General features: G+C 42.2%; 1 protein-coding gene across 1 annotated transcript; it reads right to left on the bottom strand.

The window, feature by feature from the left end:
* Window positions 1-730: 730 nt before the first annotated feature.
* NEDD8 (NEDD8 ubiquitin like modifier) lies at window positions 731-15,145 on the bottom strand. The gene is made up of 4 exons (XM_047796421.1): window positions 15,014-15,145; window positions 2,104-2,151; window positions 1,853-1,935; window positions 731-1,099 (listed from the first exon to the last, which is right to left on the bottom strand). The coding sequence occupies exons 1-4, from the start codon at window positions 15,029-15,031 to the stop codon at window positions 1,003-1,005; spliced, it is 246 nt and encodes an 81-aa protein (XP_047652377.1). The 5' UTR covers window positions 15,032-15,145; the 3' UTR covers window positions 731-1,002.
* Window positions 15,146-15,207: the final 62 nt, after the last annotated feature.

The following is a 15,207-nucleotide window of genomic DNA, read 5'->3' as shown; positions in this document are numbered from 1 at the left end:
AGTTGGATTCGTTTCCGCTGTGCCACGAAGGGAATGCCTCTCGAGGCCTTTCTTGAACCAGGCTCAAATAAATGTTCAGTAGGGTCACAGTGGGAGAAAATTCACTCTCCTGTTTTCTACCACTCACATCAGTAGGATGCTGACGGATATGTAATCGCCAGTTTGGGGAGAAGGACTTAATTGTACCATCAACTTCTATAAGTATTTCTACCATGGCCAATACCAAGCTGCCAAAGTTAAGTCACCTAATGTGGGATTGGGAAGAGGTGTCAACAATTACCTATGGAGCAGGTAAGAGCTGGCTCCAGCACGTCAATGAGTGTAGGTTTTCATAGAGTCTGATAACCCCTCTAAGTGCACATTCCCTTCCATTGTCCTACTCTTTCAGCCTGGTGTAACTGGGAGTGCATTGGATCCTTTTTTTTTTTTTTTTTTTTTGCTTTTAAGGGCCATACCCGAGGCATATGGAGGTTCCCAGGGTAGGGTTCCGAATCAGAGCCACAGCTGCCAGCCTACACCACAGCCACAGCCACATCAGATCTAAGCCGCATCTGCAACCTACACCACGGCTCAAGGGAACACCCAATCCTTAATCCACCGAGCAAGGTCAGGGATTGAACTTGCAACCACATGGTTCCTACTCGGATTCGTTTCCACTGCACCATGACGGGAACTCCAACGTTGGCTCCATCTTGATTTCAGTCATATTTGTGCAACAGAAGAAAGATTCTAGGAGGCCAGGAAATATTTTATTGACAACCTGGGACATAGCCATAAGGGAGGGAAGCACACAGGACTGCAAACTAAAACCCAACAGCCAGCAAAGGCCCTTTGGGTCAGGAACACTGCATCCTGGGGTCCTCACAGTCTCCCACCAGTAGACACACAAGACTGGGCATCCAGGAGAGGGGGCGGTGGCTCTGGTGTCCCACAGAGTGAGAGGATATATGATGCCTCATTACGAGTGACAGGGCAAGGAGGTAAAATGGAGGGGGGGGTCCATCACTGCCTAAGACCACCTCCTCCTCTCAGAGCCAACACCAGGTGGAGGACAGAGCCACCTAGTATCTTGTAATCAGCTGCTGTCTTCTCATCGTTCCTGCAGGATGGGGGGAAAAAAAGCATTAGAAATACCATCTAGAGCAGGGCTCCTAAGCTGGGTTTCTTGGGTGTCTCTGGCGATCTATGCATGCAGATGAGGAAAAAAAAAAAATTACACCTTTATATTTTTACCACCCCCTAACTGATATTTCTTTCAATTTTGAACACAGGCCAAAAACCATATTAGCAATATGGGCAAGCTGTTAACAGAAATTAGATATTTTTGTATCATTTCACAACTGTCTGCAGATATCTTGAAAATATTTCACAACTATAGCAGTTATTACACCTATCATTTGATCTTAATGTAACAGTGAAGCAGCACGTATATTATTTCAACTGCCCCTACAATATATGGAAGTTTCCACGCCAGGGATCAAATCTGAGAGGGAGCTGTAACCTATGCCACAGCTGCAGCAATGCTGGATCCTTAATCCATTGCGCCAGGCTGGGGATGGAACCAGCACCTCCCCAGAGACATGCCAGATTGTTAACCTGCTGCGCCATAGTGGGAATGCCACCGATTTGTTTTAGTAGTTTGATAACTGTTATTTCAATGTAGTAGTTTGTCATTCTGTGTATTATTATGTTATGTCTGCAAAAATCTGATTTGGAGGAAGGGTTCTTAGGCTTTGTTAAACTGCCAAAGGGTCCGAGGCAACAGAAAAGAGGCAGGCCTGCTCCACCTCCAGTATCTGGTTTCCTCGTGTCACATAAGATTGCCACTCTCTCACTCCCATTCCCAACTTACATCTGTTTACCACTGTAGATGAGCCGCTGCTGCTGTGGGGGAATTCCCTCTTTCTCCTCCACACGCTCTTTGATTCGCTCCACCTTTAGGGGTACAAGTAGTCAGGGGCTGCTCAGGGGGTAGGACCATGGAAGTGGAAAGAATGAGAACTATGCAGATAACATGAGAGCTAAAGGACTAAGTTCATCAGCGTTCCCAAGCAAATATACAGGCAGGGAGACAGGCATGGAGAGGTACTGGGCAGACATTACCTTGTCTGTGGGTTCAATGTCAATCTCAATCTCCTTTCCCGTCAGCGTCTGAAACAGGCAAGGGTTTCATGAGTCCTATAGTCCAATCTACAATTTGTCTGCTAGGTAAAATATCCTGTCCTAGTCTCTGGGGAATTGACTACCTTCTGAGAAATGCAGATTCTCAGCAAAGCTGATTTGAAGTATCAGAAGTCTTTTCCTATAAAATTGGGTTGTGATGATCATTGTACAACTATAAATGTAATAAATTCACTGAGTAATAAAAAAAAAAAAAGAAAAGAAAAAAAAAAGAAGTCTTTGACCATACTGGATTTCAGATATTTTTAGGCTGTGGACAACTGTGACAAGGGGAAGATTCTGTGAACCATGTGACCGTCTCAGTCTCATAGGTCATCTCACCCCACTCCACTAGAATCGCTGAGAATACTGTAATACCTCTGGATAAGGCCACAATGAGAGCTCTCCTGAGGAAAGTATCCTACTGAGTGAGAAGGACTTTCTGTACCAATGCTACAAATAACTGAAAGAACTCTCAAGGACACCAGAGCTATCTCTGACCAGCTTTTTTTTTTTTGTCTTTTTGCCATTTCTAGGGCCGTTCCTGCAGCATATGGAGGTTCCCAGGCTAGGGGTCTTATCGGAGCTGTAGCCTCTGGGCTACACCAGAGGCACAGCAATGCCAGATCTGAGCCGTGTCTGCAACCTACACCACAGCTCACAGCCATGCTGGATCCTTAACCCGCTGAGCAAGGGCAGGGATCGAACCCGCAACCTCATGGTTTCTAGTCGGATTCGTTAACCACTGCGCCACGACGGGAACTCCTGACCAGCTTTTAAAGTGGTGCTAGAATTCAACATTCTACTCTCCCATATCTTCTCCAGACTTCTATCTAAATCCTAAATTACAGCTGAACTTCCTGACTTCTTTCATAGGCTAAGGGCTGCTGTTATCCAAACACAATAATTATGCTCATTAGACACTTCTAAACATTGTGCTTTGTCCAGTCTAATCTCCCATCCATCCTTGCTCTTAAAGCTGTCTGATTTAGGATAATTTTTTTTGCTTCTACTTTGCTTTCCTTTACATCATGCTCTCTTCTGTTTTTTTCTCAAACTTTCAAGGGATACTTTCAGATTGATGATTTATCCCCAGTGCATGTTAATACCTGGTACGCCTAATAGTTTTTTAAGGAGTTCCCTTTGTGGCACAGAAGAAATGAATCTGATTAATAACCACGAGGTTGCGGGTTCGATCCCTGGCCTTGCTCATTGGGTTAAGGATCCAGCATTGCCGTGAGCTATGGTGTAGGTTGCAGACACAGCTTGGATCCTATGTTGTTGTGGTGTAGGCTGGCAGCTGCATCTCTGATTTGACTTCTAGCTTGGGAACCTCCATAGGCCTCAGGTGCAGGCCTAAAAAGACAAAAATAGTCTTTTAAGTGTCAAACTCTCCAATTTACGCTACAACTTCCTAAAGGACAGAGACTGTTCAATTTATCTTCCTAATCTAAGCACAAAGCACAGTGTTTGACATATACGTAAATATTGGTCAATAAATACTTGTGGAAGAGCTAAACATACGGATGGTCATGGTATGATCACTGCCAACATTTACTGAACCCTTTCCAAGAGTCAGAATCTATGCTGAGTGTCTTACATGCATTAATGCATTTAATCTTTGCATGTATTAAATGAGATGGATACTGTTAGTATCACCATTTATAGATGAGGAAAACAGAGCTAGGATGGGTTGAACAGCATGCCTGGAGTTCCTGTCGTGGCTCAGTGGAAATGAATCTGCCTAGTATTCATGAGGACGCAGGTTCGATCCCTGGCCTTGCTCAGTGGGTTAAGGATCCGGTGTTGCCGTGAGCTGTGGTGTAGGTCACAGATACGGATCAGATCTGGCATTGCTGTGGCTGTGGTGTAGGCCGGCAGCTGTAGCTCTGATTCGACCCCTAGCCTGGGAACTTCCACATGCTGTGGGTGTAGCCCTAAAAAGACAGAAAAATAAAACTAACTAAATAAAAAGCATGCCTATGAAGTCAAGAGAAGAGTGTGGATCCAAACACAGACACTCTGGGCCCAGAACCTGAGCTTTTAACTCTGTACTCCATACTACCTACATCTGGCTGACCTAGTATTGGGATCCAGTGTACACTTCCATGGTGGACTCACAAAATAACATATGGTTTCCACTTACAGCTTCACAAAGACCAGCATGAAGAAAGTACTTAGGACCTAATTTCTCAGCCATGAGAATGTTCAGCATTAAGGCTATTTCAAAAGATGCAAGAGTAACTCCTTTGGATTGCCCTGTCTGGATGCAAAAGAATGAATTACAACAGTGATTCTCAAATTTCTATCCCAACTCAAGCCGGTCTGAATGAAAATTTTCAATGGTCTATTGAAAATGAAAAAAATAAAACAGTGAGATTTTCATGAAACTAAATATATTCAGGTATTAAAATGTCCTTTTATGAAGTGATGACAATTTATGGTATTTTTTTAGGCTCTTTCCTGACAAAATGAAAAGTATGTAATTCTGTGTTGTCCACAAATTATTTACTTTATTGATCTTAATACTTAAAATGCAAAGACTTTTTTTTTTTTGTCTTTTTGCCTTTTCTAGGGCTGCTCCGCGGCATATGGAGGTTCCCAGGCTAGGGGTCGAATCAGAGCCATAGCCACCGGCCTACGCCAGAGCCACAGCAACGCAGGATCCGAGCCGCATCTGCAACCTACACCACAGCTCACGGCAACGCCGGATCCTTTAACCCACTGAGCAAGGGCAGGGATCGAACCTGCAACCTCATGGTTCCTAGTCGGATTTCGTTAACCACTGCACCACAACAGGAACTCCCTGCAAAGACTCTTTAACAAGACAATTCTATTTCTAGGTAACTAATCTGGAGAAAAAACTCGAAATTTGAGCATGTATTCAGAGAGGAACATGTGAGGTTTACTGCAGCAGCTTTCATAAAAGCAAAACACTAGAAATAATCTAATGCCTACTAATGAGAAAACTATTAAACTATGGCACATCCATAGAATATTTATTATACAAGAGCTTCTATACTAACATGGAAAGATCTAAAGAATGCATAGTTATCATTTTCTATATGTAGATACAAACATATATACATGCATAGAAAAAAGGATTAAAAGTATACTATCTCTTAAAATAGTGATTATCCTTGAGAAGAGAGGCAGGACTGAGGGGAGGGTTTATCAAAGCTAATTTTCCTTTGATCTGTACTAATTAAATTTCTAATAAAAATATATTCCTTGGGAGTTCCCGCCATGGCTCAGTGGTAATGAATTAGTATCCATGAGAAGGTGGGTTCAATCTCTGGCCTCACTCAGTGGGTTAGGTATCCTCATTGCTGTGGTTGTGGCTGGCAGCTGCAGCTCTGATTCTACCCCTAGCCTGGGAACTTCCATATGCTGCAGTTGCAGCACTGAAAAAAAAAATTATACACACACACACACACACTCCTTTATCACATGAATATTCCTTCTGATTTAATAATAAAAATTTTTAAAGAGTACAAAAGGCCCTAACAGAAGACCTAGAACTGTTCTCCCAAAAGTCAGATGCTTGGGCCTAAAAACAATTATTGGTTTATAAAATCTCTAACTCTAGGACTGGTCTTTTGTTTCTGAAATTGACTACAGAAGCCCATGAATATATCCACAGCACAGTATGTCATATGGTGTCCCAGCAACACTTCTGGGCAAAATAATCCTATGTCTGAAAATAGACCTATGACAGCAGTGATTAAAGCCTTTTGAACCTGAAAAATTAGAAATATAATCTAAACATCAAACAATTGAGGGTTAAATAAATTATGGTACAGACACATAGGGAAAAATCACACAGTCCTCCAACAATGTTTAGACTAATAGTATAATTCCAATTTTGTAAAATAAATAAATAAATAAACACATATGTGTATTTATATGGTTTTTTTTTTGTCTTTTTGAGATTTCTTGGGCCGCTCCCGCGGCATATGGAGGTTCCCAGGCTTAGGGGTCGAATCAGAGCTGTAGCCAGAGCCACAGCAATGTGGTATCCGAGCCACATCTGCAACCCACACTACAGCTCACAGCAACACCGGATCGTTAACCCACTGAGCAAGGGAAGGAATCGAACCAGCAACCTCATGGTTCCTAGTCGGATTCATTAACCACTGCGCCATGACGGGAACTCCATATTTATATGCTTTCATAAAAGTTTGGAAAGGAATTCTTATTGTGGCTCAGCAGTAATGAACCTGGTAAGTATCTATGGGGATGCGGGTTTGATTCCTGCCCTCTCACTCAGTGGGTTAATGATCCAGCCTTGCTGTGAGCTGTGGTGTGGGTCACAGATGAGGCTTGGATCCCGCGTTGTTGTGGCAGCTGCAGCTCTGATTCGACCCCTAGCCTGAGAACTTCCACATGTGGCCCTAAAAAGCAAAAAACCAAAAAAAAAAAAAGGTAAAAAAAGAAGTTTGGAAGGATAGAGACATCAGGGCTCAAGTTGTGAAATTATGAGTGATTTCTTTCTTTCCTTTGTGCCTTTCTGTATTTTCCTTTTTTTAATACCATGAATGCACTGGAATGAGGAAAAAACTTTTTTTTTTTTTGTCTTTTGTTGTTGTCATTGTTGTTGTTGTTGCTATTTCTTGGGCCGCTCCCTCGGCATATGGAGGTTCCCAGGCTAGGGGTCCAATCGGAGCTGCAGCCACCGGCCTACACCAGGGCCACAGCAATGCGGGATCCGAGCCGCGTCTGCAACCTACACCACAGCTCACGGCAACACCGGATCGTTAACCCACCGAGCAAGGGCAGGGACCGAACCCGCAACCTCATGGTTCCTAGTCGGATTCGTTAACCACTGCGCCACGATGGGAACTCCGAGGAAAAAACTTTTAAGACAATATCATTGATGAGAATATAAGGAAACAATTGTGTAAAGTAGCATTGACCACTAGAAATGGAAATTCAGTGAAAATCACAGATACAACATTAAACATCCTAGTAGCCACAATTTTAAAAGGTGAAATTAATTTTAATATTCTTCAAGGCAGCATATTCAAAACATTATACTTCAACATGTAACCATGCTAATATATTTTACATTCTTCTTTTTTGGCTGTTCTCATGGCACGTGGAGGTTCCTGGGCTAGGAACTGAATGGTGCCACAATGGTGATCTGAGCCACAGCAGTGACACCACCTCCAGATCCTTAACCTTTAGGCCACCAGAGAATTTCTTGATCTGTTTTTAAATTTCATAATTCACAGGTGAAAAACTAGATTTACATTTCCAACTTGTTCCAAACATGCTGTTTTCCAAAGACTGAAAAAAGTTTTAGTGCCTATTTTTAAATTAATAGAAATTAAATACAAATAAATTATTTATTTATTTATTTTTGGTCTTTTTGCTATTTCTTTGGGCCGCTCCCGCGGCATATGGAGGTTCCCAGGCTAGGGGTCGAATCAGAGCTGTAGGCATCGGCCTACGCCAGAGCCACAGCAACGCGGGATCCAAGCCACATCTGGGACCCACACCACAGCTCACGGCAACGCCGGATTGTTAACCCACTGAGCAAGGGCAGGGACTGAACCCGCAACCGTATGGTTCCTAATCGGATTCGTTAACCACTGCGCCACGACGGGAACGCCCCAAATAAATAATTTAAATTAAAAAAGTTTTTTGGGGTAAGTTCCCGTCATGGCGCAGAGGAAATGAATCCAACTAGGAACCATGAGGTTGCAGATTTGATCCCTGGTCTTGCTCAGTGGGTTAAGCATCCGGTATCGCTGTGAGCTGTGGTGTAGGTGGCAGACTCGGCTCGGGTCTGGCATTGTTGTGGCTGTGGCGTAGGCTGGCTGCTGTAGCTCCGATTAGACCCCTAGCCTGGGAAACTCCATATGCTGCAAGTGCGTCCCTAAAAAGCAAAAAATAAAAATAAAGTGTATTTAAATAAAATTTTTTTTGATCATCACACAACATACCACTTTCTTTTTTTATAACCTCTGCAAAATTTTGAAGGGGAGATGGTAGCATGAAATGAAATGTCAATTCGTCAGTCTCACTAGCTACATTTCAAGTGCTTGATAGTCCATAGGGGCTAATGGCCACCATACTGACACTGCTCAAGCATTCCAGCTAATATATGAAGCAACAATAAAACTACAATATCCCCATTTTATAACTTCCAGTGAAATAACGGATCTAGGCAATGACATCACAGAAAGCAAAACAACCTGACAGAAGTATATATCACAACACCACCTTTGAATTACTCCAACACATGAACAGATAAAAAAGACTAACAGGGAGTTCCCACTGTGGCGCAGCAGAAACGAATTCGACTAGTATCCATGAGGAAGAGAGTTCCATCCCTGGCCTTGCTCAGAGGGTTAAGGATCTGGCACTGCCGTGAGCTGTGGTATATAGGTTGCAGACACGGTTCGGACCCTGCATTGCTGTGGCAAATGCTGGCAGCTGTAGCTACAATTTGACTCCTAGCCTGGGAACTTCCATATGCCATGGGTGTGGCCCTAAAAAGCAAAAAAAAAAAAAAAAAAGACAGACTAACCAAGCCTTTAGATCTTATTACCAACTGATAAGAAATACAGAGGAAAGAGAAATGTATTAAAAGACAACATAGCGGAGTTCCGGTCGTCATGCAGTGGTTAACAAATCCGACTAGGAACCATGAGGTTGAGGGTTCGGTCCCTGCCCTTGCTCAGTGGGTTAACAATCCGGCGTTGCTGTGAGCTGTGGTGTAGGTTGCAGACGCGGCTCGGATCCCACATTGCTATGGCTCTGGTGTAGGCTGGGGGCTGCAGCTCCGATTGGACCCCTAGCCTGGGAACCTCCATATGCCGCGGGAGCGGCCCAAAGAAATAGCAAAAAAGACAAAAAAAAAAAAAGAGCATGTCATACTGGGTTTCTTCTTCAATCTGGTCACTGTCACCTGGGAATAGTCTATGATGAACCTAAGCCCAACATTCTGCTATAAACACTGAAGAGGATATAAAAGAAATTAAGTGACTCAGCCTTTGCCAACAATCTTTTTTCCAAGTGAAGATTAACAGCCAAGAGACAATGAGCATACAATTAATAGAACCAACCAACATACAAGGAAATGCCACACTGCTGTTACTGTCCAAATACAAGGTGCAGTGACAAAATGCTGTGGTGAGAGAAAATCAACAGTGATTAATTTAACCTGGCTGACACAACATTTCACACCCACTACAACAGCTAAAATAAAAATGGATGCAGAGCAGCCAGAATGCTCATTCACTACTGGTCATAAAATGGTGCAACCCTTTGGAGAACTGTTTGGCAGTTTCTTTTAAAGTTCACATGATCCAGCAATTCCATTCCTAGGTATTTATCCAAAGGAAATGAAAACATAGGTCCACAAAAAACAATGTTCATAAAAGTCTTATTCATTATAGCCAGAAACTGGAAATAATGCTGAGTAAAAGAAGTCACACATAAAAATTATATATTCTATAATTCCATTTATGTGAAATTCCAAAACAAGCAAAACTAACCTAAGGAACTTTCCGAGGATATGGGTGAAAATGTTCTAGATCTTGTGGTTACATGGGTGTATACTGTTGACCCTGGCCTAGTGCAGTGGGTTAATGATTCAGCATTGCTGAAGCTATGGCTTGGATCTGATGCCCCCTCTCCCCCCCAGCTTGGGAACTTTCATATGCCACGGGTATGACAAAACAAACAAACAAACAAAAAATCTCCTTGAACACCTACAATTAATCTTCGACAAAGGAGTCAAGTATATGAAATGCTAAAACAGGACTGCTGCATCTAAATCAATGAAACCGGAACACACCCTCACACCATGCACAAAAATGGACTCAAAATGGCTTAAAGACCTAAACATAAGGCAAGATACCAGAAAACTCCTAAAAGAGAACATACACAAAACATTCTCTGACATCAACCATACAAATGTTTTCTTAGGTCAGTCTCCAAAAGCAATAGAAATAAAAACAAAAATAAACCAAAGGGACCTAATCAAACTTACAAGCTTTAGCATAGCAAAGAAAACCAAAAGGACAACCTACGGAGTGGGAGAAAATAGCTGCAAATGATGCAACCAACAGGGGCTTAATCTCCAAAGCATACAAACAACTCTACAGCAAAAAAACAAACGACCCAATTGGAAAATGGGCAGAAGACCTGAACAGACATGTCTCCAAAGAAGACATACAGATGGCCAACAGGCATGTGAAAAAATGCTCAACATCATTAGTAGGGAAATGCAAATCAAAACTACAGTGAGATACCACTTCACACCAGTCAGAATGGCCATCATTAGTAAGTCTACAAATAACAAATGCTGGAGAGGGTGTGGAGAAAAGGGAACCCAACTACACTGTTGGTGGGAATGTAAATTGATAAAACCACTATGGAAAACAGTAAGAGATACCTCAGAAACTAAACACAGAACTACCATATCATCCAGCAATCCCACTCCTGGGCATATATCTGGACAAAACTTTCACTGAAAAAGATACATGCATCCCTATGTTCACTGAAGCACAAATCATAACAGCCAAGTCACGGAAACAACTTAAATGTCCATCAACAGATGAATGGATTAAGAAGATGCGTACATAATACTCAGCCATAAAAAAAGAATGAAATAATGCCATTTGCAGCAACGTGGATGAAACTAGAGACTCATACAAAGTGAAGTAAGTCATGAAGAGAAAGGCAAATACCACAGGATATCACTTATACTGGAATCTAATATATGGCACAAATGAACCTATCTACAGAAAAGAAATGAACTTGTGGACATGGAAGACAGACCTGTGGTTGCCAAGGGGGAGGGGGAGGGAGGGAGATGAACAGGGAGTTTGGGGTTAGCAGATGCAAACTACTGCATTTGGGGTGGATAAGCAATGAGATCCTGCTGTATAGCACAGGGAACTATATCTAATCACTTGTGATGGAACATGTTGGAGGATAATGTGAGAAAAATAATGTATATATCTGTATAACTGGGTCACTTTGCTGTACAGCAGAAATTGACAGAACATTGCAAATAAACTATAACAAAAATTTTTTTTGAAAAGGAGAATCGATCATACACACACAAACAAATCTCCTTGAACTGAACACTTAAGAACTCTGTGTTTTATTTTAATAAAGCATGAAGAAGCAAACTGGAGCTTAGATAGAAGACAGTTGCCTCGAGTAATTTGCTAAGAGGATAGCAATGAAGCATCTGAGATTAGGGAGTAATATGATGAAAAAAGAAGTTTAAAGAGGACCTGTATGCTATGATTTTGTACACTATGTCTTGGTATAGACTCTAAAGTCTAGAGGGGATATGGCCGTAGGAAAACTTTGTTGGAGGTATCACACAGAAATAAAGACATAAATTAATGAGAAAAAGGGTAATGGGAATGGAAAGAAACATGAGAACAAGGGTAAAGGGAATGCAAAGAAAATCAAGCAGAAAGGTACCAAAGGAAAAAAATAGTTTTTAAAAGAGAATAATGACTCTAAAGAACTAGGTTCCAGATACCTCACAGACTGATGGGATCAATATATGAGAGGAATATTGGGAAGATGGCTTAAGACAGGAAATGATGTATATAATTTTAGAAAGACAGAGATGAGGTATCAAGAGAAGATTTAAATTGGGGGGGTGCCAACTAAAGAATGTCACTGTGCCACCTGGTTCTACAAGAATTAAGTCATTAGCCACTGCATTAAGTCATCATCACCGACCTTCAACACACCCTAAAAGGGGTTCAAGGTGGAATGCTCAGGAATGTTCTCTGTGCTCTGGGAAAACTGGAAGAGGCGGCCTTTAGATAGATATCTTCAGGAGAAAATTTTATGAACCCAAATTCTTGTATCTTCCCATACTTAGAAAGGCACTATGACCATTAACTAAGATATCTGTTCTTCCTGACTAGCAACAATTTTCGACAGAGATGTGTGTTTGATTATAGGTACCCTTCTCCAAAATCACATAGAAGCTGACCTCCTCCACTTACCTCTTCGGAGCAGTTCCTCAGAGCTATCTAACAGGCTGTCTCCCGGGCTACAGTCCTCAGTAGGTCCCCAAATAAAACTGAACTCACAGCTCTCATGTTGTGTGTGCTTTTTCTTCACTCAACAAGGGATTTGATAGTACAGGATTACAGAAAGAAATATGGAGTAACTCAGCTACGGAGAATGAAAGTTGAAGAACGAATAATTCACAAAGAAACCCTGTTCATAAAACCTATTATGTGTATAGTAATTCACAGCTAACTAATTGCTTTCAAATGTATTTAACATACACAAAAGAAAGAGAATGATGGACAGAGAAAGATATTTGAAGGCAGAAAGTAAAGTATTTTGGGAAAGGAGACCGAAAATTTTAGAGAAGTACTGAATAAATATGGATTCAAAGAAAATAGAACCTTGCTACTCAAAGGCTAGTCCCCAGACAAGCAGCATCAGCATCACCTGGAAGTGCTGCAAAAAAGTAGAATCTCAGGTTCCACAGGCCACCTGAATTAGAATAAGCATTTTAACAAGATCCCCACATGATTCTTATGCATTTCTAAGTTGAGAAGCCCAGCCGAAACACAGTATTTCCTTAAACTGCAGGTCTCAACCTATCAGTGGGTTATGAAATCAACCTGGAATAAAATTCAAAATGCCGGAGCATATCACACACAGTTCTTTTTGTGTTTGTATGGCACCATGAGGTAAAAATTTTTTGTGTAGGTTGAAAATTTTTAAAAGGTTTACAAAACATTGACCATAAGTATAGTAATAACCTCTTCTTTGGACTAAAGGAGGACTAAGAGGACACGAGAATCTATATGTATGGAAAAGATAAAAGCATTCACGTGCTAATGTTTTAGACTTTTGGGACAGTGACCCACACTAAGAAATACATATGAACTAATAACACATACCTGTTATAATAAATATACAAAATAAAAATAAAAATTTCACAATACTCTTACCCAGAAGTAAAACCTGATTTTTTTTTTCTTTTGTTGCCCGTGACATACTGACTTATTAAACTGATTTTACAATCAGTGACTCTTTTACAGGTCACTACTTAAAATTTGAAAAATAACAGCCTTACAACTTCTACAGCTCCATACCAAAAAAACAGACAACCCCATCAAAAAATGGGCAGAAGATCTAAACAGACAGTTCTCCAAAGAAGACATACAGATGGCCAAAAAACACATGAAAAGATGTTCAATATCACTCATTATTAGAGAAATGCAAATCAAAACCACTAGGAGGTAACACCTTACAATAGCCAGAATGGCCATCATCAAAAAGTCTACAAACAATAAGTGCTGGAGAAGGTGTGGAGAAAAAGGAACCCTAGTACACTATTGGTGGGATTGTAAATTGGTGCGACCACTGTGGAGAGCAGTATGGAGATTCCTCAGAAAACTAAACATAGAACTACCATTTGATCCAGCAATCCTACTCCTGGGCATCTATCCAGAGAAAACCACGACTCGCAAAGACACATGTACTCCAATGTTCACTGCAGCACTATTTACAATAGCCAAGACATGGAAACAACCTAAATGTCCATGGACACAGGAGTGGATCAAGATGTGGTACATATACACAATGGAATATCACTCAGCCATTAAAAAGAACGAAATACCGGCATTTTTAGTCACGTGGATGGACCTAGAAATTATCATGCCATACAATGAGACACCAACATCAAATGATTTCACTGACATGTGGAATCTGAAAAAAGGACAGACTGAACTTCTTTGCAGAACAGATGCTGACTCACAGGCACTGAAAAACTTATGGTTTCTGGAGGAGACAGTTTGGGGGGTGGGGGGATGTGCTTGGGCTGTGGGATGGAAATCCTGTGAAATCAGATTGTTATGATCATTATACAACTACAAATGTGATAAATTCACTTGAGTAATAATAATAAAAAATAATAGCCTTTAACATGCCTCCTGGCCTCAATCCTTAGCTAAGAGGTGGAGGTGGATCAGAAGGACTAAAGAGGTTAATGGTTATTATGCATGGTAAATACACTAAGGAGCTCATGAAATAACGATAGACTTACTTAGCTGTAATAAAAGCTAAATAACGTTGCACTGCATCAATTGTTCGTTTTTGCCTCTCTGTCTGAGGGTACACAGGAGGAAATAGTAGATAAGATTAATGAGGGTTGGTGAGGAATCACAGGAGGCGGGATAGAGATGAAGGAAACACTTGAAAGTAACAAGAACTAGGGCACTGATAACTAACCTGCCTCAGTCAAGGAAGTGAGGCTGGTCCAGGATGCTGGGTCAGAAAGACAGGTGCTGACTGAACACGCTCCCAGCTTTGTTTCCTGAAGGCCGGCTGAGGCACTACACCTTGGCGACAACTAGCAAAGGCTTACAGTCTAGTTCCTGGGAGGCTCCCAGTTCCCTAGGCTAACCTTTTGGTGCTGTGCTCAGAGGAGCCTACGTTAGGGGCTGGGAGAAGCAGGTTATCTGGGTATGAAGGATGGAGAACAGAGCTTATTCCAAGAATACGAGAGAGAAAGAGGCCAAAATGCTGCTAGGCCTTCTCTATGACTGCGGCGGTTCGAATACAGAGAGAGCCCAAACAAAGGCGGCCTCTTTCTGGGTCAAGGCACACACCTGGAGTGAAAGCAACCACTGCCGAGACCCCAGGGTCCGCTGGCTGGGCCAACCCCTAGCTCTCAAAGCCCTCTTGCCCCCCTCCCCATCCCATCACCCCTCGCGCGGAGTCCCGAGGCTGTCAGCCCCCTCCAGGCTCGGGAAAGGCATGGTTTTCCTTCCCGGCTTCTCCCTTAAGGCACTGCGGCCAGCCCAGTACCACTGAGTCTTGGCAAGGGTAGCAGTGCTCCCACCTTCACTTTAATTAGCATCTTCCTCCCAGTTTAGAGCTGCACACAGGTAAATTGCTGCTTCTGCCGCTGCGGTCGCCGCTACCGCTCCCCAGCACTCCGCCTGTAGAAGTCACTTCTGCTTCCGGGTCACTGTCTGGCTCCACCCACCCGCTCCACCCCCTCCTTTCCGCGGGGTTCTGGAAAGGCTCAGAAGT

Source organism: Phacochoerus africanus, chromosome 9, assembly GCF_016906955.1.
Source record: "Phacochoerus africanus isolate WHEZ1 chromosome 9, ROS_Pafr_v1, whole genome shotgun sequence".
NCBI classification, from domain to species: Eukaryota; Metazoa; Chordata; class Mammalia; order Artiodactyla; family Suidae; genus Phacochoerus; species Phacochoerus africanus.
Note: the sequence above shows the minus strand (reverse complement) of the source record. Positions and strands in the feature narration are given on the sequence as shown.

Bases quoted from the DNA above. Each gene is read 5' to 3' on its own strand.
- NEDD8 (XM_047796421.1), bottom strand. The intron at 1,936-2,103 runs GTAATGTCTGCC...GTACCCCTAAAG, and splicing joins ACATTGAACCCACAGACAAG to GTGGAGCGAATCAAAGAGCG. The intron at 1,100-1,852 runs GTAAGTTGGGAA...CCCATCCTGCAG, and splicing joins ATCTACAGTGGTAAACAGAT to GAACGATGAGAAGACAGCAG.